This window comes from Maylandia zebra, linkage group LG13 (assembly GCF_041146795.1).
Source record: "Maylandia zebra isolate NMK-2024a linkage group LG13, Mzebra_GT3a, whole genome shotgun sequence".
Classification (NCBI taxonomy): domain Eukaryota; kingdom Metazoa; phylum Chordata; class Actinopteri; order Cichliformes; family Cichlidae; genus Maylandia; species Maylandia zebra.
The window spans coordinates 19,561,618-19,585,046 of NC_135179.1; the positions used below are offsets into that span (position 1 = coordinate 19,561,618).

The window sequence follows — 23,429 nt, forward strand, 5'->3', positions numbered from 1 at the left end:
TGTAAAGATACATTAACCTTGTAAAAGCCTGAACTATGACATTAGGTGCGAGAAAATTCTCATTTTTAAAACTGGAATGTTTATGGAAATGTCTAACATTAAAAAAGTAACTATCAATTTGCAGATTTGACTTGTAATTTCTATTGTATTTGTATCATACTACAGTTTAAAAATTGCTACGTCTGACATTTTTGCGCAACGTATGGCTTAAATATGTATTGTGCAATTTAACTGCACACTGCTAACATCACACTGATAATGTAAAGATAACATAAAAACTCATGTATCAAATATGATACGCTTGGTGTTCGAGGTTTAAAAACTTTTCCCTTCGTTTGTCTTCTACAAAAACGGCAGATTTACCGTGGCGAAGCAGGTGTCAGCAGAGTCTAATAATAACTCGCTTGACCGAGAAACCGGACCAGCAGGTGAGTTTGAAACACGTGCGGCTATTCTCTTTCACACACACACACACACACACACGTGCTGGATTAGTTCAGATTACACACCTACTGAAGGAGATTATGGTCCCACAAGTGCTTCATTAAGCACTTTGGTAAGGTAGACTCACATGTTGGGCACATACGATCAAGAGATGCCACTGAAATCAGATCACCAGCTCTATAAATAACCAGTTAGACTTGTTAGAAAGGCCTCAAAGCCATCACTAAGCGGTTTTGATAGCATCTGTTTTCTCACAGAAGCACCTTATGACTAAAGGTAAACAACGCAGCATGAATCACCACTGAATCAGTGGTTTAACATTTTGTCATACAGTGGTGATGTGGTCCCCATTATATGACAAAATTAAAAAATATATGGAAGAAAAAATGAATATTCACAACTAATACTATATGATCTACTTTTTACTGTTATAAGTTTTGTTAGATTGTGATTGTAGAGTTGTAGTGTACTGGTGAGAGTCTCAAAAGCTAATTTGGAAAACTCTTGTTAACTTGTAGTGTAACACTGATTTGTCAGAGCTAGCTCTGAGGAGCAAGATTTGTCTGACTTTAACACCATATTAATAGCTGTTTGATTTATGATTGATTATTGGAAAAATCCTGGACATTATTGTATTTATTGAACTATATAAATTGCTTTCAAAAAATTAACTGAACAAGGGTGCTGATAACAAATCAAGAAATCATTTTACTTATTGATGCTAATAATTGTCTCATAATTGGGAAGAAAATACCACAGGGTGAAAACTAGGCTGCTGCTGCTGCTCATGTAAAAAGAATGTGTCAGCAGATGAATAGTTTTTATTGGATATAAATGTATGAAATATGTTCTCCCCTAACCCCAAAATGATTGTTCACATATTTTAATGTTACATTTAATGTCAGTATGAAGCACAGGCTATTGAATCTACACTCACTGTCCACTTTATTATCCCAAAAGGAGGTCTAAGCCAGTATAACCATTACTGGATTAGACCCCCTTTTGCCTTCAGAACGGCTTTAATTCTTTATCCAGAAGGGTGCTAGAGACAATTATGAGATTTTGGTCCATATTGACATGATAGCAACACACAGTTGTTGCAGGTTTATTGGCTGTACATCCACAACTCTCCTGCCTACCACATCCCAAAGGTGCTCTATGGGATTGAGATCTGGTGACTGCAGAGAGTGCAGTGAACTCACTGATATGTTCAAGACACCAGTTTGACACGATTTAGGTTTCGTGACATAGTACGTTATCCTGGTGGAAGCAACTATCACAAGATGGGTACACTGTTGCCATAAAAGGACAGACATGATTATCAACAAAACTCAGGTTTAAATGTCACCTGCTCAGTTGCCACTAAGGGGCCCAAAGCGCACCAAAGAAATATCCACCCTGACAATCCACCACCAGCAGCCTGAGGGGTTAATACAGGGCAGGATTGATTCGTACTTTAATGTCATTTACACCAAATTCTCGCTATATTATCTGAATCTTGCAACAAACACTGACTCATCAGACCAGGCAACATTTTTCCAGTCTTCTATTGTCAAATTTTGGTCAGCTTGTGTAAACCGTAGCCTCAGTTTCCCGTTCTTAGCTCACAGGAATGGCACCTGTTGTTGTCCTCTGCTGTTGCTTCGAGATTCAACATGTTCTGCATGCCTTGGTTGTAACAAGTGCTTATTTGAGTTACTATTCCCTTCCTTTCAGTTCAAAGCTGTCTGCCGAATCTCCACTGACCTCTGACATAAACAAGGCATTTTTACCTGCTGCTTACTGGATATTTCTCTTTTATGGAGTGTTCTCTGCAAACCCTAGAGATGGTTCTATGGGGAAATCCCAATAGATCAGTAGTTTCTGCAATACGCAGACCGTCTTCTCGGGCACCAACAACCGTGTCACGTTCAAAGTCACTTAAATGTTGTGGTTGGTTTTGAACTTAATAAGGCTCTCTGGACTATTTCTCTATGCCTAATCAGGAGCTGCTCCTACCTTATTTGGTGATTAGGTATTTGCAGTTGAATCAATGTACCTGTGTTAAAACAGGTGTGTTTTTTCTTTATGTGTCTCCCTCAATGAGGTGGTGACGTGGGTGGTCAGGATGAGGATGACTCTCCTCAGCTACTCAGGACCAGGAGTGATGCTTCCTTCATGCGTGTTCAGAGGAGGTCAAAGACTCACACTGCCAGAGACCTGCAGCGCTTGCGCACACACAGGTTCTCAATCAACGGCCACTTCTACAACCATAAGGTACATAAACAGAACACGCATAACAGTACACCCGTTAATGTTTCTGGTTGTTGACACATCTCCAGGTGCAGAGGGGCAGTGCTTTCCTGTGTGGGTGTGCCTGTGCTTTTGCTGAGTTTTACAATAGCCAGCTGTGATCTCATTTCATTAATGTGCCACAGGGAGGAGAAAAAAAGGGGTTACACTGTGTTCCTGCATCAGTCTCTCAGATACAATACAGTGGGGCAAAAAAGTATTTAGTCAGCCACCTATTGTGCAAGTTCCCCCACCTAAAATGATGACAGAGGTCAATAATTTGCACCAGAGGTACACTTCAACTGTGAGAGACAGAATGTGAAAAAAAAATCCATGAATCCACATGGTAGGATTTGTAAAGAATTTATTCGTAAATCAGGGTGGAAAATAAGTATTTGGTCAATAACAAAAATACAACTCAATACTTTGTAACATAACCTTTGTTGGCAATAACAGAGGTCAAACGTTTACTATAGGTCTTTACCAGGTTTGCACACACAGTAGCTGGTATTTTGGCCCATTCCTCCATGCAGATCTTCTCGAGAGCAGTGATGTTTTGGGGCTGTCGCCGAGCAACACGGACTTTCAACTCCCGCCACAGATTTTCTATGGGGTTGAGGTCTGGAGACTGGCTAGGCCACTCCAGGACTTTCAAATGCTTCTTACGGAGCCACTCCTTTGTTGCCCGGGCGGTGTGTTTTGGATCATTGTCGTGTTGGAAGACCCAGCCTCGTTTCATCTTCAAAGTTCTCACTGATGGAAGGAGGTTTTGGCTCAAAATCTCACGATACATGGCCCCATTCATTCTGTCCTTAACACGGATCAGTCGTCCTGTCACCTTGGCAGAGAAACAGCCCCATAGCATGATGTTTCCACCCCCATGCTTCACAGTAGGTATGGTGTTCTTGGGATGCAACTCAGTATTCTTCTTCCTCCAAACACGACGAGTTGAGTTTATACCAAAAAGTTCTACTTTGGTTTCATCTGACCACATGACATTCTCCCAATCCTCTGCTGTATCATCCATGTGCTCTCTGGCAAACTTCAGACGGGCCTGGACATGCACTGGCTTCAGCAGCGGAACACGTCTGGCACTGCGGGATTTGATTCCCTGCCGTTGTAGTGTGTTACTGATGGTGACCTTTGTTACTTTGGTCCCAGCTCTCTGCAGGTCATTCACCAGGTCCCCCCGTGTGGTTCTGGGATCTTTGCTCACCGTTCTCATGATCATTTTGACCCCACGGGATGAGATCTTGCGTGGAGCCCCAGATCGAGGGAGATTATCAGTGGTCTTATATGTCTTCCATTTTCTGATGATTGCTCCCACAGTTGATTTTTTTCACACCAAGCTGCTTGCCTATTGTAGATTCACTCTTCCCAGTCTGGTGCAGGTCTACAATACTTTTCCTGGTGTCTTTCGAAAGCTCTTTGGTCTTGGCCATGGCGGAGTTTGGAGTCTGACTGTTTGAGGCTGTGGACAGGTGTCTTTTATACAGATGATGAGTTCAAACAGGTGCCATTCATACAGGTAACGAGTGGGGGACAGAAAAGCTTCTTACAGAAGACGTTACAGGTCTGTGAGAGCCAGAGATTTTCCTTGTTTGAGGTGACCAAATACTTATTTTCCACCCTAATTTACGAATAAATTCTTTACAAATCCTACCATGTGGATTCATGGATTTTTTTTTTTCACATTCTGTCTCTCACAGTTGAAGTGTACCTCTGGTGCAAATTACTGACCTCTGTCATCATTTTAAGTGGGGGAACTTGCACAATCGGTGGCTGACTAAATACTTTTTTGCCCCACTGTAAGTGCATGTTGTTTTTGAACAGAGTCCAGGTACATAGTGAGAGATTTCCTTTCTGTTTTAGACTTCCTGTGGAAAATGTCCAGGGCACTCAAGCCTAGGAATCCATACTGAAGTGTTGATGAAGCAAAGCGCCTCTACTAGTACTCTGTATTCTACATGGGCATTTTCTGTTGTGAATTTTTCCATTATTGTGTTCCAGACATCTGTTTTTACTCCAGCCTATGGTTCAGTCACTAACGTAAGAGTAAACAGCACCATGACAACTGGCCAAGTCCTGAACCTGCTGCTACACAAGTTTAGGGTGAGCAATAAAGATACTGGTCTCACTTCAAGTTGATTAAAATCAAGTATTTACCTTATTAATGTATTCATTTGATAAATTTTATATACTTGAAAATGTGAGTGAAGTAAGCCGTTATTATCATGGGTGATCATTTCGGTAAATCAGTGGTAAACTGGATCTTGCCACTGACAAACGCACAGTGCTAGCCTGGAGACAGCTACAGTTTCATAGGCAGCATACTCAAGGAAACCAGTCCTTCTAACCTGCTGGCATAACAGCAACATTGTTTTTGAACTAAAAGCTTTCTATGCCTGCCTTAATACTTCTGTCTTCTAAGGTGGAGAATAAAGCTGAGGAGTTTGTTCTTTACATGGTGCATGAGTCGGGTGGTAAGTGAGACCTTTCAATCTGTGTTGTTGTTTTTTGTTTGTTTTTTTTTAATTAATTTGTTTATGTTTTTTTTTATTTTGTGTGTGTGTGTGTGTGTGTGTGTGTGTGTGTGTGTGTGTGTGTGTGTGTGTGTGTGTGTGTGTGTGTGTGTGTGTGTGTGTGTGTGTGTGTGTGTGTGTGTGTGACTTTGCTTATGACCTTGCAGAAAGGACACGACTGAGGGTTGGTGAATACCCACTGGTGACACGTGTGCTTTATGGACCCTGTGAGAAAATTTCCAAGATCTTTATCACAGAGGCAGACCTGGGAGAGGAAGTCACATATGATGTGAGGATGGGCTTAGTGCCACTACTCTTCTTTTATCTTGTGCACATGACTTCTTTTTTTTTTCTTTTCTCTTTTTTCTGTAGACGCACAACAAAACAATGGCTCAATGATAGACAGTTGGGTTATAATTAGCAAGCTGAGAAAAGATTTCCTGTTTAGGGACTGATGTAACAATGGCTAACATGACTAAATCTGTGACAACACTGTAATATAAATAAGGTTGCTGCTCGGTACATTCCCCAAATAGTCTATCATTTGAATCACTCTAAATTAAGAAAGGCAACACTATTTTTCCACAAGTAAACAAAAGTTTTACCTTTATTTAAAATAATAACTTAAAGCCAAATCTCACTTGTCTGATTTCGGTTCATTGTTCATTGACATGTCCTTTTATTATTGTCGTGTCATCTTATAGTTTTTAAAAGATTAGAGTTTTAAACAAAATGCCAAAGTAATATTTATTCCCAATTTTCTCTGGGTAAAACACAGAAGTGACTTTTGACAATTTGTATTAAGACAACTGAAAAACTGTTCAATACGTGTTCAGTTGATTATTTCAAATAAAGTTGAGGGCTTTTTTTTCTTGGAATAAATATTTGTTGATTTAAGTATTTGTAGTTTAAAGTATATTTTATTTTGTTTGTGTTATGTGCTAAGAGTGTGCATTTGGTTTAGCAGTTTGATTATCACTTTCTGCAAAAAAGTGTATGTTATGCTATGTCTGGGAAAATTTAAAATAGCTCCCTGCAGGCAAAACAACAATTTAATAATGAACAGTAAATGTCATATTTATTAATTTTTTTTTTTTAAACAGAGTATAAATTAGGATTAGAGTCCCAAATAATGGGTAAACAAATATCTATACATCTATATTATGTATACTATATCTATACATCTCAATGAAGTTAAGAAAGAATAAAAAAGAATGGGATGCAGACACCCCAATTACTCCTGCAGGTGTGAACACAAAGTGCACAAGTTACAGGTATTCATCTATTTGGCTATGTATATGGGCCACAATTGCAGCAGATTCCAGTCGCAATATTCACTCTCACACAAAATGCAGACCTTTCCATAAAAGCAAACAATATATCAGTTGCACTGAAAAGCACAAGAATACAATAAATAACAGTAATGAGTGCTTTCTGCCATCTTAGTGCTAAACCAGGGGAAAGGAAAAAAGCCTTGTTTTGTGTAACATTTATTTGTGGATAGTTCTCCCTCAAAATGATACGTTTGAATTTATCTTTTTCCAGGTTGCCCAGTACATAAAGTTTGAGATTCCCGTTTTAGACAGCTTTGTAGAAAAACTGAAAGAGGAAGAGGAACGTGAAATAATCAAACTGACCAAAAAGTAAGTCAAGAGTCTCTCCTCTCATAAATGTTGTAAATCTCGACTGATTTATTTCATGATGTGGAGCCAATATGCATGTTTCCTGTCAGTATTACTGAATCAAAACAAGGCAGTCACTCTTCAGTTAAGGACAGTGTCACGGCTTATTGTTTGCAAGCTTATATAATCTTTCACCTCATATGACTGAGATTTCAGCCTACTAAGCCTGACATTGTATGTACTTTTATGACTCATGTGGCCTTATGAGTCTGTTTACACAGTTCTGTGGTAAACAGACTCTCAGACTTGCTTCTCTTCTGGAGACAAAAGGCACATCATCATAAGAAAAATATTACATTGCAATGTTAAGATCAGGTTTAAGGTTGGGATAACGTTTCCATGAATTACTACAAGTCAGTGATGGAATCGCAACTGTGCCTTTCATGGTTACAGTTAACTTGCATCAAATTGTCTCAACCTGTATTCTTTTTTAGGATTTGTGTTCTAAGTAGCTAAGCTCCACTGACAGTCTGACGAACAAGTCATTCATAACACATTCTTTGTTCAGTCTTTTCATTAAAATAATACCACTCTTCAGTAATAAATAAATATGTATTTGGGTTTAAGTGTGAACATGCAACACAAAGCCTTTATTCGAGTGTTTCTTTTCCCCACCTCTGCAGGTACAGTGCCCTGAAATCTATGATACTGCATCAGCTTGAAGACAGAGCTCACACTGATGACAGAGCATGATTGTTTCTATAAGCGCGTGCTGATGTGTAAGGGGAATGGGCGGGTGCAACACTAATGATTGTTGTTTTAGTATGGGAATAGTTCCAGATACTTTAGTGAATGTAGAGGTAAAGGAGAAAAAGTGAGTCACCACTTTGTATCATCTATTCTGTCAATATTTTTACAACTAAGTGCATCACTGTTTTGATATCTTCTATTAATATATTCACATTTTGTATGAAAATCTTTACTGCACATATGGATATTTATACTGAAGTGTTTTGGTAATGTTTTCTCTGACTTGGACCTTTTTATCTAATAAATCAGCTTTAGTGTTGTCCTTCAAAAATACTGCTTGATGTCTTATAATAAAGAAACTAAGCTTGGGCTTACACACACAGCCATATTTATTATTTCCACAGACTGAACACACATTAGCATTGTTCTTCTAAGCAGCCCTCTTTGCCAGCTACTTCCCGTGTGTGTGTGTGTGTGTGTGTGTGTGTGTGTGTGTGTGTGTGTGTGTACCCTGACCCTTTCAGCATTACACAATAGAGGTATCCTGAGAGAGTATGGCTGTTCCTTTTTCCCACAGATTTACAAACGGCAAGACTTTTGTAATATTTTGTGGCTCAACCTTGACTTTAAACACTGACCTACAATCACTCACTATTATTGTTTTATCAGATCATAACAGTAATTCAATAATGCTCCCTACTCCCAACCATTAATCTCGCATATATTCACAGAGCTCATGGTCTTACTAAAGCAAATTTAGTTTGAAAAATTGGGCAAGAGGAAGATTGGTCACATTTATCCACTACTTAAGGGAATATTGCTAAAGGTTAACTGTGTCCAGCTAAGGAAAGCTGTATCTTATGAACTTCTAAAACCCTGCAGAAATGGAAAAACTCCAAGTATAGTCATGTTTGCTGAAGTAATTTCTTTTGAGCCTTTGAATACTGGTTTAATTTTCAGTATGAAAAACATATGCTCGTGCAAAATTCCTGATAAGCATCAGAGTCTGCCTTTCCTGCAAATGGATAAGATATTCTGTTAGATTGCTATATATTAAACTAAATATCTATGCATGGAAGTTAGTAGAAACTATAAGCAGACATTGGATTTACATAGCTGAAAATTTCTGGTTTCTGATTGTGTTCAATAAAAGCAAGTTTTATTGATCATTGCAACTGAACTTGTTGCATGCATGTAAATGTTCCATTTGGGGGGGATAACAATTCTGAAAAGTAATTTCAAAAACATCAGCTATTGTCTGAAGATGGTTAAGCTTTTAAAGATATATCGTTTGCATCTATAAACAATGACTGATTCACAAAACAGGAGGTCTTGAACCACATCCGTGATCCAAATAAAACTGCTTCATAGGAAGCTGTGAAAACCTGGCCTTTGCACCCTAGCTGATAGGTCTGAGAGACTGGCAACTGATTAGCAGTAAACCAAAAATAAAACAATTGTAATGATTTGCATTCACCAAAGAGCTACTGTGTGGACCTTGACTGTTTTATCAATTGGTGTTCCTGTTGTTGTAAATTTACTTACAATCTCATCTCTGAACCCAAAAACAAAACGTTTTATCATATTTTAATATCATCCTAAAATTAAAGGGAGAAAATCAGTATTAAATACAATGTTAATTGTGCTGTACTGCACATAAATTAAAATGCCATTTAGAAAGACTTATTGTAATTCGCTGTTTTCATGTGTGTGTAAATAACACAAACAGGCCATTTGTTAAAGCATTTTTTTTTTAATGGTAAATGGTAAATGGCCTGTATTTATATAGCGCTTTACTAGTCCCTAAGGACCCCAAAGCGCTTTACATATCCAGTCATCCACCCATTCACACACTGGTGATGGCAAGCTACATTGTAGCCACAGCCACCCTGGGGCGCACTGACAGAGGCGAGGCTGCCGGACACTGGCGCCACCGGGCCCTCTGACCACCACCAGTAGGCAACGGGTGAAGTGTCTTGCCCAAGGACACAACGACCGAGACTGTAATAGCACCCTCTAGTGGCCATTGAAATACTGATGCACAAAAACTATTTCTGTAGGCACAACCTAAACAGAACCATCTGTGTGGAAAAATTACACTGGTGCAGAAATGACAAAACTGCAAGACCCAGACCAATGATACCATCTTTCATCTTGTCTATGGATTAAATTAACTGGGAAACTGTGGCACACTACACACTCACTGGCTCACAATTTGATTGGCAAGTCGATAGGCAATGTAAACAGGCTTAGTGAGCTCTAATCAGAGCCATAATTTACAAAATGAGCTGTTATTCCATTTAGTATAATACAAATAATCTGAAAAAAGTTTACTGAGATCACAGGTCAAGTGGGGGGCTGAAAATTCTAAAGTACATCAGTTACTTCAGTAAAAAATTTCCCACGTGTGAGAATAATAAAAGTTTACCTTATCTTATCTTACAATGTGCAAAGTTGGCAGTGACAGTTAGCGAGACCTAACCTCTCTAAGGGGGTTCGATCCGACTCAAAGGGGACAGAATCATGCCAGGAAAATTATGAATTATTTTTCTAGGAGTGCAAAAAAAAAAAGAAGAAGAGGAACAAACAAATGTGGTCACTGGCATTTCTGGCGTAATAAACACCTGGATTTTATAGGACTGTTGGTACTGTTAGGGGTGTGAGATTATTTATAAAAATAATGGTGATGAACGGTTGAAGGGGTCCCCTGTGAATTTTTGCTTAGAGTCCATCCCAACAGCAGCCTGCTGGCCAGTTAAAAGAATGGAGTTTTAAGGCACTTCCAACTTTTCAAATTAGGAACTGGTAGCTAAATCTATCAAGGGGCCACTGGAGAAACTGGGACTTTTGGCACTTCAGCACTGGTTTCATTTTGCATTAGTTGCAGCTTGGTTGGGAGATGCTCTTAGAAAAACATTAGCATTTAACAAACAGGGCTTTAAAAGGGCTTTAAAAGTTTTAAAAAAATCACCAAATTGCTGTTGGGGCAGATGTGTCTGTAAATCATTTCAAAACTATATTTCTCATTTTTCTTGCCTTTTATGGTCCTTTCCCCAGTTTGATGTCAGAGAAATCATGTCAAGTGTCTGTGGTCACTGCTTATATAAACAAGTTAGTACAAAGTGAAATGATACTTCCTGATGATGTGTTTATGGTCCGTTAATTGTTTCATTTTGTGTATTGCGTTTTCCTACGGACAGGTACCGCAAACATGCTGCAGCGCAGTCTTCCAACTGCACGTTCCTAGACGTGGATGACGTTGTGCGTTGGTCAAACGGTGATTGGTTGAGAGGTGGGCCGAAACAGGGAAGGAAAGGACAGGTAACTTCCACCAGTAGCAAGAGAAGAGCTAAAAAATAATAATGAATACAGCAAGAGAGGCACAGACAGCGGCTGTAGTGGGCGCTTTTCATTTCCTTTAACACTCTGTTTCACTTCAGCTCTTTGTATTACGTAACTTCAGTCTTGTCCACGGCTGGCTGAGTAGCCCACTCACCTGTAGCCTGCCGCCTATTTTCGACACTGCCTCCATCGACAACAGACCCTCTCTGCAGGTAGACGTGCCGTCCACGGACTGCCAACGCGTTACCGCTACTATATAATGTACACCGATATATAAGTCACACCCCACTGTATGCTCGAGTCACACTGTATCTTATTTCATACACGCCCCGAGGTGAAGTTGAGATAAAGCTGTGAGAGCGACAGTCCTACAGTTCGATGCGAACCAAGGATGGCGACGAGTGCGGACCCAAAGATAGTTATAATAGGATGTGGAGTATCGGGTATAGCAGCGGCTCACCGGCTTGTCAAAGCTGGATATGGTCATGTGCGGATACTTGAGGCGACTGGAAGAAGCGGGGGACGAATAAAAACAGCAACTCTGGGTAAGTTTATATGTAGTTTCTGTTTTAGTCAGTTTCGTCTTTACACTGTCAGAAAATCAGAAACCAACTAAATTAAATCCTTAGTAAGAACAACATTAATTTCTAAGTGTGAGCATCTTTATTGCAGACAATCTAGGAGGATAAGCGATCCAACATGTTCTTGTCTCTTTCAATCACCTGCTGCTGTCGGCATCTTCTGTTGTACTTATTCTCAGTTTCAGTGCTTGGACTGTTGTGCAGCTTTCTGATGTTTTCCGAATGGTGAAACAACACAAAAATGATGCCAGTGCATACAGACACCTCACATTAAAGTTTTTACAGGACACTATGCAGTGCCATGAAAAACTAAGTGCATCTTAGCAACCAGGTGCTGTGAAAGTCTGGATGAACCTCACCACACAAAAAAAAGGGTTTTGGCAGTCCGCTGTAGGCATGTGACCCGGGCACCTTGCAGTCGTTGAGTCGATCTCTGTATGCCAAGGTATTCTAAAGTCAAATGTGAGTGTCTGTCTGACAAGCTAAAGCTTGGCCCAAAGTAGGTCAGACAACAGGATCATGATCCCAAGCACTAAAGCGGAATAGCTGAAAAAGAAAATAATTGAGGTGCTGCAATGTCTAAGTCAAATTCCAGGCCTCAACACGATTGAATGTGGGACCTTAACAGAGCTGTGCTTTAATGGATGCCCACCAACCTCAATAAACCGAAGCAACATTGTAAAGAAGAGTTGGCCAAAGTTCCTCCACAAAGACGTGAGAGACTACTAAAGTCATGCAGTAAAGAATAACTTATAGTTATTGCTGCTACAGGTGGTTCTTCCAGCTGTTGACTCATGGGGTGTGTTTAGTTTTTCTCAGAATTACAAAGAGTTAACCTGATCTACTAGTACAACGGCCTCCCATCATCAAGATAATTATGCTGTCAACTTAATCTTTGGTCAGTTTACTGTCATTGTGCAAGTAAATGTACACAAAGACTTGTTTTTCTTTGACAGGTAGCACTATTACAGAGATTGGTGCGGCTTACATCCATGGCCCATCTGAGGAGAACCCATTGTTTTGTCTGTCTCGTGACTATGACCTCCTGCCTCCAGAAGCCCTCACTCCAAAGAACCAGGCCGTAGACGTGGATGAAGATCCTCCCTTGGTCCCCAACTGGTTCAGCAGTTCAGGTGACCAGACATAGTAACACAAGTGTACTTCAGCACATCGCATCATCGTGTATATTAATAGCGTGCTTGGTAAGCTGTGATTGTTATTACATCTTTAAATTCTGTCCCAAAGGTCAGAGGCTGAGTGCAGAAAGCATGGAACCAGCTGAGGAGCTGTTTCGTGAGATTTTAGATAACACTTCACAATTTCAAAATCGCAAAAACACATCCTGGGAGAGTGTAGGACATTTCATGCGAACAAAGGTACATTGTTTTGAATTATGCTTGTTGCTGATGATATAAAAAGCTGTAAAGAAAAAAATCTGTTTTGTTGAAATTTGGCATTTTGTGCAGGCGCAGAACCAAGCAGCGGGAAGGTGGAAAGATGAGGATGAAACCACTAGGCAGCTGCTTCTCTCTGCCTTCAGTACTATGCTGAAGTTTGAGTGCTGTGGAAGTGCGACTCATAGCATGGATGACATAGACCTGGCAGGCTTTTCTATGTATAAGAGCCTACGTGGCGTGGACTGCACGCTTCCAAGGTTTGTGCATCATTGTATGCATAAAGGGTGTTAACATAAATGCCATTCATTTACTTGTCATTTGCTCACCTGTAGCAATTTAAGTTTATGCCTTCACCACCAAGTGCTGTCAAAGAGTAAAGCTGCATTGATTAATACTGAGTTATTAAAGTGGCAGTGATTTAGATCCTTAGTCCTTTAGATTGTTTCTTTTATTTACTCCTCTGATCAGCCTGTGTGAGAACCTTCTGTGGTTTTTATTATAGCGATTAGCTAATTATTATTTATTCATTTATTGTCTAGTTTTACAAGAACAAAGCTAATTTATCCACAATAAAGACTAAGACAATGAAATACAGGCACCTTGATGTCTGTAAGTACGCACTAAATAAATAGAAAATGCTCTTGACTGCTCCAGTTTCACCCAGTTAATCTTTATAATTTGTTATTTATTCACTACAGATTATATTTAAAGTAGCCAGACAGGATCCATGGACATGTGCTTGAGCTAACTCTTAGACATATTTGGCACTCTGCCATATTAAAGGTCATGGGCCTGATTTCCATTCGCTGCACCTTAATTCATTTAGAGAATCACTAACCACGACTAAGTCTTGAAAGACTATGAAAAAACCAGGAGCACATGCTGAAACAACTTTAAGCTAGCACGGGGCTGTCACAGAAACGCAAAGCAGGAGATGAAGCATAGCTGAATATGTTTCTAAACCAACTTCATTCTAAGCCAAAGACTAGAAAATATGATGAAGCATATCTTCCCTTTGGCTTCACCTGCACAAGGCATTTTTTGAAAAATGTATTGATAGCAATGTTGAATATTATTACACAGGAAAAAAAAACAACTACATGTAAAATAATTACACCGTGACGCCTCTGCCTTGTAAATGGAGTGACAGTAACTGTGTGTGTATGTAAGCCTGTAAAAACTGAAGATAGTCAGATTAACAGTAACAGTATTTCGTCTCTATCCGCCATTCTGTAAATCAGCTCATGTAAACAATAACGTGGCGCACAGCGTGACGTGAAAAAAAGGCACATACCTTTGAGGTTGTGTGGCGACGTAAAGGCAAAAAAAGAGTTTTAAAAAATCTCAGTTTTCGGTGATTGGAAACGCCGTTTACGTGTGGACGAAACAGCTGCGTTTTCAAAAATACCCGTGTAGGTGTGGACGCAGTGTAAAAGAGTTAGTAGTTTATTTTATTACTACCTGTCATTTTTAATTGTTTACTAAATGTTTGAGGTGTAAAATAAACCGCAATGGAGCAAAATAAGGGTGTGTGTGGTTGGAGGATGTCTTTGTGTGTGTGTGTGTGTGTGTGTGTGTGTGTGTGTGTGTGTGTGTGTGTGTGTGTGTGTGTGTGTGTGTGTGTGTGTGTGTGTGTGTGTGTGCGTGCGTGCGTGCGTGCGTGCGTGCGTGCGTATGCGCGCGAACATTTTTCTTGTAAAATAAAGGGGGGCCTAGCAAAAAATGTTTGGGAACCACTGCTCTAATCTAATGAACCTCAATAGTAAGCGGTGAGTCAAGTTTTGCACACTTCATGGACACTCATCATCACTTTGTCATTGTCAACAGCTATGATTATCACATCAAATATAAAATACAAATGTACTACAGATGCTGCATTGTGGTCATCTTAATGTATCTTATCTTGCAGAGGATTTGAGCGCCTAATCGAGAACTTGATGTCTGAACTCCCCTCTGATTTGGTGACCTACAATTGCCCTGTGAGCTGTGTCCACTGGAGCAACACAGAGTGTGGCTCAAGTCCTGTGACGGTTGAGTGTGAGAATGGCGAGAGGATTTCTGCTGATCACGTTATTGTCACTGTGCCTTTAGGTAAACTTCTTTTCATATACTTCATCCTGTTTTTCGTATCTCTGCATGAAATTGATTAATTGTAAATTCCGTGCTACGACCAATGTCAGAGCTTAATCTTAATGGCGGGGTTTTGGTAGTGTCACTTTAACAATGGAATACAGACCAAGTTAGATTTAACCCTCTGCTGCAGTTTATGCAATTTTTAATACGTTTTCTTTTTGTCAGGATATCTGAAGAAGCACCACTCCTCTCTGTTCTACCCTCCTCTCCCGGCCCACAAGCTGAAGTCGATCGAGACACTAGGATTTGGAACATGTGACAAAATATTTGTGGAGTTTGAATCGCCGTGGTGGGATGCTGATTGTGAAATCATCTACCTCGTGTGGGAAGACGAGGTTTGTAATACAGCAGCCAGAATAGTTTCATAAGTATGTACCGAACCTGTCTTAATAACAGGTTGACAGATATTTTTAAACTTTGTTGCACAATTTTAAAGATATGAACCTGTTTCTTTGTTTTTATGTATATGATGCAATAAAATATCTCAGAAATGTTGCCTAGTAAGGGTAAAACAATAGAGACATTGTGTGAACTTGTGTTTTAGAGCCAGAGATCAGAGAGGACATAAACCCTTTTGTGTTTTCAGGAGACTGTGTCAGACCAAGTGTCAGATGTGAGTGAATCCTGGATAAGGAAGTTGGTGACATTCACTGTGCATAAACCTTCTGAAACGTAAGTGACATGTTAATCTGAGAGACCATTAATGATTTTTCCCTCCTATAAAGTTTCCTTTGCAATTCAAACCAGCATTCTGACTTCTCTTGTTGATTAACACAAACTCTCAGGGGTAGCCATGTTCTCTGTGGTTGGATTTGTGGCCATGAGGCAGAGTATATGGAGACACTTCCTGAGGAAGAAGTGAGAGAGTCAATCACAAACCTCGTCCGTACATTCACAGGTAAGTTTTATATCTGATCTAAACCTTATAGCTCTTTCCTCTATAGCATAATTAAAGATAAAAAATAAATATCAAAGAGACTAATGATTAAAATTAAAGGTTGTTATACCTAAGAAAACTTCTCTGTATGCACAAGCATCACAACAGTTCAATTTTTCGTTAGAAATCTATAAAACATCTCATTGTTATAGGAATAAAACAAGTTCAGGTAATAAAGAGTATATATGCAGATATAATGGCATTAAATCGAGCAGCAAACGTGTATGACTATTACCTAAATATCTTTATGTCTTACAGCAATAAGACTGAGTTTGTGGTTGAACCTGCTAATATGATGTTGGCACAAATTGTATTTATATTTTAAAAATCTGATAGTCATCACACTCTTACTTATATATAACATATTAGTATTGGGAAAATAGTTCAGTATAGATTTATGAAACCAGGTCAGATTGCAGAGTTTATCCTCTGATGTTGACATGCCCAAAACAGGCCACTGTGCAGATGACAATTGATTGTAGAAAACTATGCAGCTATTTTCCTCGACTGAAACCTTCTAGTGCAGAAATGTACATGTTAGACCGAGTATTGAATAGGTATTGAATGGGCACCATTAAGGTAGAAGCTACCTGGTTTGTGCCCAAGAAAACACACAAATCGCCTGGACACTACGTCAGGAAGGGCACCCATAATAATCTGTCAACTCAAATATACAGAGCTGCCTAATGTGGTAACATGTTTTGGAAAGGGGAGCATCTAAAAGTAGCTTGAGTAGCAAGAAATATTCTTCTCAGATAATTGATCCATAATTGATCCAGCTGCTGCTTTTTAATAAACCAGAATGGGGTGTCACAACCCAGCTCAAAGGACGTGACAAGCAAGTGGGAGACCACACACAGGCTTTTAAAGGCTGTAAGATATTTTTAATGAAATAAGGTAAAGAAACTTAAACACAAGTTAAATAATACAACAGCCATAACTGAAGAACAAAATGAACATAATGAGTGACAGACAAAGAGAGACAGCCATGGTTCAGTCAAGGTGTCTTTATACACTGGGACTGGCCTGCTCAGGTGTGCTGCATCTATAACTGGGTCAGCTCTACCTACCTGCAAGAAACAGGCAACAAGAAAACAAGAACACAAGGCCACCCCACTGGCTGTCACAGGGGGCATATTGGAGGGGCAGGCTGTATAAGGCACTGCCTGCTGAAATGAGCTAGCAAATAGTTACTGATATACAGTATTCAAGTCCTAAAAAGCTGTCATACATAGAGGGAAGGCTTTAATATGTAGTAAAAGTAATTTATTTATATCTTTTTTTTTTATATATTTTCTGAAGTTGTTGAGCCTTGGTTATTTCATATTTGTGTGTAGGAAACGATACCATCACACCAAAGAGAATCCTGTGTTCCCGGTGGTTCACTGATCCCTGGACATACGGTTCCTACTGTCACCCAGCCATAGGCTGTACAGCCAAGGACCTGAAGAACATGATGGAACCTCTGCCTTCACAGGAAACTCTGTCACAGGTACAGAACGTCTTGAGCCACCGCTAATATTTTTCTTCCAAGGAGCCAGACTTTCATGTCATTTTTCTAAAGTGGTCTTGAGTAAGAGTTCTCCAGGCTTTTTTGAATGTCTTTAAAAATGTTCAGTCCAGTCCTTGTACCTGACCATTTTCAGAGGAGTGTTTTGTCCGTTAAAATCCATTTTAAAAAGTATCCTTTAGCGCTTTGTTACTAGCAGCCTGTTGGGAAAAAAATGCATCATTTGTTCACATTTGTTTATTCAATCTATAAAAACTGCCAGTGATAACACAGTTCAATTCAATTCAATTTTATTTATATAGCGCCAAATCACAACACAGTTTGATAAGAATTGCTAGTAGAAAACGTGACATATCTTGGCATGGTGTGCAGCAGATGAACTATTAGTAAATCAAGTGAGTCATATTGCCCAGGGAAGTACTGACTTCTGTTACTTTATAGTTAGACAGAAAGTGACATAATATAACCTTGAAAAATGTTTCTCACTTTTACTGCTTGTGTGTTTCAGCCCCTGCAGGTGTTGTTTGCTGGAGAGGCGACCCATCCTTGCTTTTACTCCACCGTCCATGGAGCAATTATTACTGGGTGGAGAGAAGCGGATAGACTCATCACTCACTACTGGGCTTCTGTTAGCCCATGAATTCCCTGTAATATAAGAAATTTAAAGATAAAGACTTTTCTTTTAGCTTTTTTTTTTTTTAAACTAAAAAACAATCAGATAAGTCTTTTATCTTTTCTGACTGCTCTTTAGTCAGATAAGATAAAAGACAAATCTTATCTGTGTCTTATCTGGTGACACTGAGTAATCATAGTGGTTGTCTTTTGGCACTAAAAACCACAGTGCTGAATATGGGAAAAAAGAGGGCTTGTGGCATAGTTATGTTGTAATCTGGAGTTCCACTCCTTATCTAGGTTTAAAGGTTGACGCATTACATTATACATTAGTCATTGCTAACATGTTGCCAAGGGAACTTTTACTGGTGGAGTTGTTGGTAATATTAATGCAAGTAAAATTATGTTTTTGTTGTGATTTTAAAAATAAGAATATGCATAAACTGAATCAATGCCAACAATTTTAATAAAAAATATCAAAGAATAAGAGCACTGAACAATTTTAGTGTATTATGAACAAATAAGACACAGTTATGCATGGTCAACCATGGCATACCATAAAAACGACAGGTAGATCACACGTGACTTAATCGCTACAGGCAAGCAGTAGTTGGGCAGGTGCTTGGATAAAATTTGCTAAGCAAAGCAGGTACAATAGAACAAATACAAATGGCAGGCAAAGTAGCAGGAAGTTATTGAAAAGTGGGTCAGTGTGGCGTGGGGTTAGTGATACAACCCTTAGTGAGTGTGACTGAGGAAGGAATTGATTAAAAATGGGAAAACTTGCAGGTATGGATGAAGTAAGCTAGATAAAAAGTACACCAAATAATAGCTTTATTTTCCATAGAGGAAATATCCATACATAAATGCATTCCCTGGACATTGCAACTATTTTGCAATGATTAATAAGCACAAATCAAAGTCCAAATCATCTGTTTTAAACCACAATCAGGACACATGCTATGTAGTTGCTTGTGTGTTTTTTGTCTTTCTATAGAATAAAAAGACCACAAATATAATGTGTGATTCAGATGCAGAATAGTTCATTTCCTCAATAGGGAGAACACCAAATCATTGAAACATTACATTAAACACAAAATAATGATATATTTGCATTTTCTAAAGGACCGCGGTCCTCCTAATATTTCGAATTATGTAATGATTTTGTTTCAGTTTATGCAAACTTAATTTATTAGATTCCCTATAATAAAACTTAAGTAAATGACAGGAGATGCACTTTGCTTTACTTGTCACAAGTGGACAAAAGGGCTCTATCCAGGTTTGTGATTGTGTTTTTAATTAATAAATAAAATCAAACATGGACACATTGTAGTGTATTTACTGTGTTTATTTATGCAAGTAAATTAATGTCTACTTTTTTCTCCCCCTGTGTTCACCTTATGAGGTCACCAAATACTCTTGTCTTTATTGGTTTATGCATAAAGAGCAGGAACTTTCTCACTTGCACCTCCACAAAGGTGTTTTTCTTTTCTGTACTAGAAGCACCAAGGTTAATCATAAACCAGGATTACCAGGATCCAGGTGCATTCTAGGGCACCCAGGCGTTTCAGGCTTTCTGTCATCTGAAATGAAAATGTTAGTATGTTATATAGATCAAAATACCAGCTAACTGTAAGAACCTTGATGTCAGTCCTCTGTTTGAAAATACATTGTCTGCTCTCTAATACTCTAAAGTTTAATACTGAAAAACTGCAGTAAGGATACAACTTTAATTATTAACTGACAAGTGAAGTCTTTGTGTTTTGGAAATACAAATACATTTCCTCAAAGTCACCAAATAAAATATTCAATGTGTAATGAAGTGTATTTTATTTAAGAAAGCCACTAAAGACAAAGTAGCTCTCTATGAATATATAAGGTGATGTCATGTGATCAGCTTTAGGGAGGCATGCAAACTTTTCTTCTGTCAGCTCATCTGTCTCTATCTCTCTGTCTCAACAAAGCTTTTTTTGGAGGAGTGACCACTCCTTACAAAGAAAATAACTTTAAATTTTAAGTTATTAAGTTACAATTTTGAAACCTGAAATTTTGGCTTATTGATAATATATTATACTGTAAACATATTTTCAATGTATTTTATTTATAATGGCGAGAATAACTTTCCATGTAGTCAAGCTTTCTAGGGAAAATCGGAAAATGGACTTTATTCTGAAAATCTTGACCGGAAGAATTTTTGTTCGCAGCTGGGGGGGGGGTTTCGCTCCACTGAAGGACACAGCTGCGGTTCACCGTTGTTGCCAGACATGGGTGGACACAGAGACGCGAAAGTAGTGATCATAGGATGTGGGATAGCTGGTATAGCAGCAGCACAGAAACTGGTGAAAGCTGGTTTTCATCATGTGCGGATACTGGAGGCGACAGGAAGAAGCGGAGGACGAATAAAAACAGGAAGGATCGGTGAGTAACATGCACTTAGGGCTTTTTCAGTCAATCTGCAGTTTTTTAAATTCTGGTGTCCGCAAATTACAAACACACAATTCATTTTCTTGTCATGATGGCAAGCAACAGTGTAAAGTTTTTTTTTTTATTTCCTCACACTGCACTTTCATGTTGGATGTGATTGGATGACCTAAAGTGAAAGCGCAGCATACAGATGCATGCCAGGGATATGATAGAAGGACTTTGGATACTACGTTAGAGAGGACACCTTATAGCACAGCTGTATAATGAGTTGAACTCTGGCAGAAACTTACACATTGCATAACCGTAATGTATAGCTCCTCCAAGCGTCATAAAGTGGTGTGTAGCAAAGGTTTTGTGGACCCATATGAAGGATTCGTAAGAGAGGAAAGCGAAGTAAAGAAAGAAGCCTTACTGCTGTAAACTGTTCAAAATACAAGATGCAAATAATTTGGAGCAATATGCTGCTACCATTCTGCAACTGACTGGATCAAGTTGGTAATGACATTCAATATGTTTTTGATAATACAGTAACTAAGAGTGATAAATTACTGAAAGCCACATTTAACAGAAATTAATATTTAACTGTTACATTTGAGTTCAGTAACCTTTCTGTTCTATAGGAATATAACTAGATTACAACCAACTGGCAGCCGGTTGAGTCCCCTCGATTTGTGCTAACTGACAAAGTCTCATTCAAACCGATTGAAACATGGCAGGAGTTTGTCTACATTTATAAATTAGACAGCTATTATATGAAACCTTCAACAATGTCTCCTAGAGTGATTGGACTCAATCCAAGTCAGACTATAACTGTTTGCAGAAAGGTTGCCTTCTATAAGGTGAGATTATTCATAGCATCCCCAGAGTATTTTAGTTTATCGATACTATGCCCTATCAATTTTCCCCCGATCTTTGTCAGGTATTTACCAAAAAGTGATTGCAGGAATTTTTTTTAGAAATGACTTGTTGGTTTGGTTTTTGGTGAAATTAACATCACTGTTATGTTTCCATCACTTTGAATACATATTTTCAGGGCCTGAAAAGAACTAGATATTTTATATATGTAGATACAATAGGTAGAGGTAGGTAGGTAAAGTAAAGTAAAATAGGTAAAGGTAGAATCATGAAGATACTTGAAAAACAGGCCATTTCTTTGAGATATGTATATATCTATCTATCTCTCTCTCTCTCTCTCTCTCTCTCTCTATCTATCTATCTATCTATCTATCTATCTATCTATCTATCTATCTATCTATCTATCTATCTATCTATCTATCTATCTATATATATATATATATATATATGTATGTATATATGTATGTATGTATATATATATATATATATATAGATAGATAGATAGATATACATATTAAGCAGCTGGATAGCGTAGTGGTTAAACTACACGCCTTTGGAACAGAGGATCGCAAGTTCGATTCCTGCCTGGGGCGTCTGTATCCAGTAAGGGTCCTAAGGCTAGACCCCCTATGCTAAGCAAGCCTACCGCAGACATGAGCGAGACAGATAAATATGAAGGCATGCCGGCTCGGACGTCGCCCGGATCAACAAGGTCCGCGTCAGGTGTTGAGGAACCAGGGCACCCTGACGAAAAGTGGGCTACTGGAACAAGAAGGCATCGGTGGGCAAGGGACGAAAACAGGGCGTTGTTGGAATGCTACTACGCAAGTAACCCCGGCGGAAGGGGCTACATGAATAGGATGAGGGACCTATGGATTCTTCGATACCCAACATCCACAATGACGGCGAAACAACTAGTAGCTCAGTGTTCCAACATTCGAAAGAAGGGACTGCTCTCACAGCTAGAGATTGACGAGGTACAACACAAATGCTACGGCAAGGAGGAGTCAGGACGCCAGGTCAGGGGGGCGATATCATCACCCCCACCCGAGATTGGGTACATAGCCCCAAGTGCGATAGGAGAAGGATCGTTGAGTGCGAGAGGAACTGACCTGAAAAATAGGATCATGGCCAAGCTTGAAACCTGGATCCCCCGTAGCCGGTTACCAAGATTACGTGAAGTACCCTCAGAAGGTCTGCTAGATGATGTTAATGCAGCACTACGGGCAATACCTACAACCACGATTACCGACACTAACAAGCTGATCTACAATACGGCAGCAGTGATCAGTGAGATGCTTGGCTACAAGTTGAACAGCGACAAGGGGCAGTACCCTCCATGGAGAAGGAGGCTAGAGGGCAAGATCAACGTAGCACGGAGGGAGGTTAGCCAACTAACGGAGTTGCAGAAAGGTAAGACAAATAAGGTGCCTAAGAAATACAGCAAGCTGTCCATACCTGAGGCCTTGGAAACTGCCAAGCAAAGACTCACAGCCTTGGCCAGCCGCTTGAGGAGGTACACCAGAGAGATAGAAGGCAGGAGAATAAACCAGCTGTTCTCCACAGAACCAGCAAAGGTGTACTCTCAGTGGCAAGGGAACAATAAGAGAACAGCACCACCAAGGCTGGAGACGGAGCAATACTGGAAGAGCATATGGGAGAAGGATGCAACCCATAACGGCAATGCTCAGTGGCTAGTGGATCTGAGGGCAGACCACAGCGACCTCCCTGAACAGGGTCCAGTAACCATCACAGTGGCAGATATCCAAGAAAGGGTCTCCAGTATGAAGAGTTGGACAGCACCAGGGCCCGACATGGTTCACGCCTACTGGCTGAAGAAGCTGACTGCACTCCACGAGCGTCTGGCAGCACAAATGAACCAGCTGCTAGTTAACGAGAGACACCCGGAATGGCTAACTGAAGGCCGGACGGTCCTGGACCCCAAGAAGGGACCGGTCCCCTCCAACTACCGACCAATAACCTGCCTCAGTACTACATGGAAGCTCCTGTCAGGCATCATATCGGCTAA

At 39.6% G+C, this 23,429-nt stretch overlaps 3 protein-coding genes across 5 annotated transcripts in view; all 3 read left to right on the forward strand.

Annotated features, from left to right (window-relative positions):
* rassf4a (Ras association domain family member 4a) overlaps positions 1 to 7,991 on the forward strand; it is a 28,285-nt gene extending 20,294 nt beyond the window's left edge. For all 3 annotated transcript variants that reach the window (XM_014409137.2, XM_076891710.1, XM_076891711.1), the window contains 7 exons: positions 358 to 428; positions 2,531 to 2,700; positions 4,726 to 4,827; positions 5,147 to 5,198; positions 5,405 to 5,526; positions 6,783 to 6,880; positions 7,543 to 7,991. In XM_014409137.2, the coding sequence (XP_014264623.1) occupies positions 358 to 428; positions 2,531 to 2,700; positions 4,726 to 4,827; positions 5,147 to 5,198; positions 5,405 to 5,526; positions 6,783 to 6,880; positions 7,543 to 7,612 (685 nt within the window). In that variant the 3' untranslated portion in view covers positions 7,613 to 7,991. The remainder of the gene's footprint in view (positions 1 to 357; positions 429 to 2,530; positions 2,701 to 4,725; positions 4,828 to 5,146; positions 5,199 to 5,404; positions 5,527 to 6,782; positions 6,881 to 7,542) is intronic.
* A 2,922-nt stretch (positions 7,992 to 10,913) lies between these two features.
* LOC101482825 (peroxisomal N(1)-acetyl-spermine/spermidine oxidase) lies at positions 10,914 to 19,449 on the forward strand. The gene is made up of 10 exons (XM_004555889.4): positions 10,914 to 11,496; positions 12,489 to 12,665; positions 12,778 to 12,908; positions 12,999 to 13,186; positions 14,839 to 15,020; positions 15,228 to 15,397; positions 15,649 to 15,734; positions 15,848 to 15,960; positions 17,337 to 17,491; positions 18,018 to 19,449. The coding sequence occupies exons 1-10, from the start codon at positions 11,343 to 11,345 to the stop codon at positions 18,147 to 18,149; spliced, it is 1,488 nt and encodes a 495-aa protein (XP_004555946.1). The 5' UTR covers positions 10,914 to 11,342; the 3' UTR covers positions 18,150 to 19,449.
* An 869-nt stretch (positions 19,450 to 20,318) lies between these two features.
* Positions 20,319 to 23,429, forward strand: part of LOC101483098 (peroxisomal N(1)-acetyl-spermine/spermidine oxidase) — an 11,120-nt gene continuing 8,009 nt past the window's right edge. The window contains exon 1 of the mRNA XM_004555890.3: positions 20,319 to 20,539. Within this exon, the coding sequence (XP_004555947.1) occupies positions 20,386 to 20,539 (154 nt within the window). The 5' untranslated portion in view covers positions 20,319 to 20,385. The remainder of the gene's footprint in view (positions 20,540 to 23,429) is intronic.

What these genes read in the sequence shown, in the direction of transcription:
- LOC101482825 (XM_004555889.4), top strand. Translation starts at nt 11,343, where the DNA reads ATGGCGACGAGTGCGGACCCAAAGATAGTTATAATAGGATGTGGAGTA. An exon ending in CAACTGGTTCAGCAGTTCAG is followed by an intron (nt 12,666 to 12,777) that starts GTGACCAGACAT and finishes TCTGTCCCAAAG; the next exon opens with GTCAGAGGCTGAGTGCAGAA. An exon ending in TATTGTCACTGTGCCTTTAG is followed by an intron (nt 15,021 to 15,227) that starts GTAAACTTCTTT and finishes TCTTTTTGTCAG; the next exon opens with GATATCTGAAGAAGCACCAC.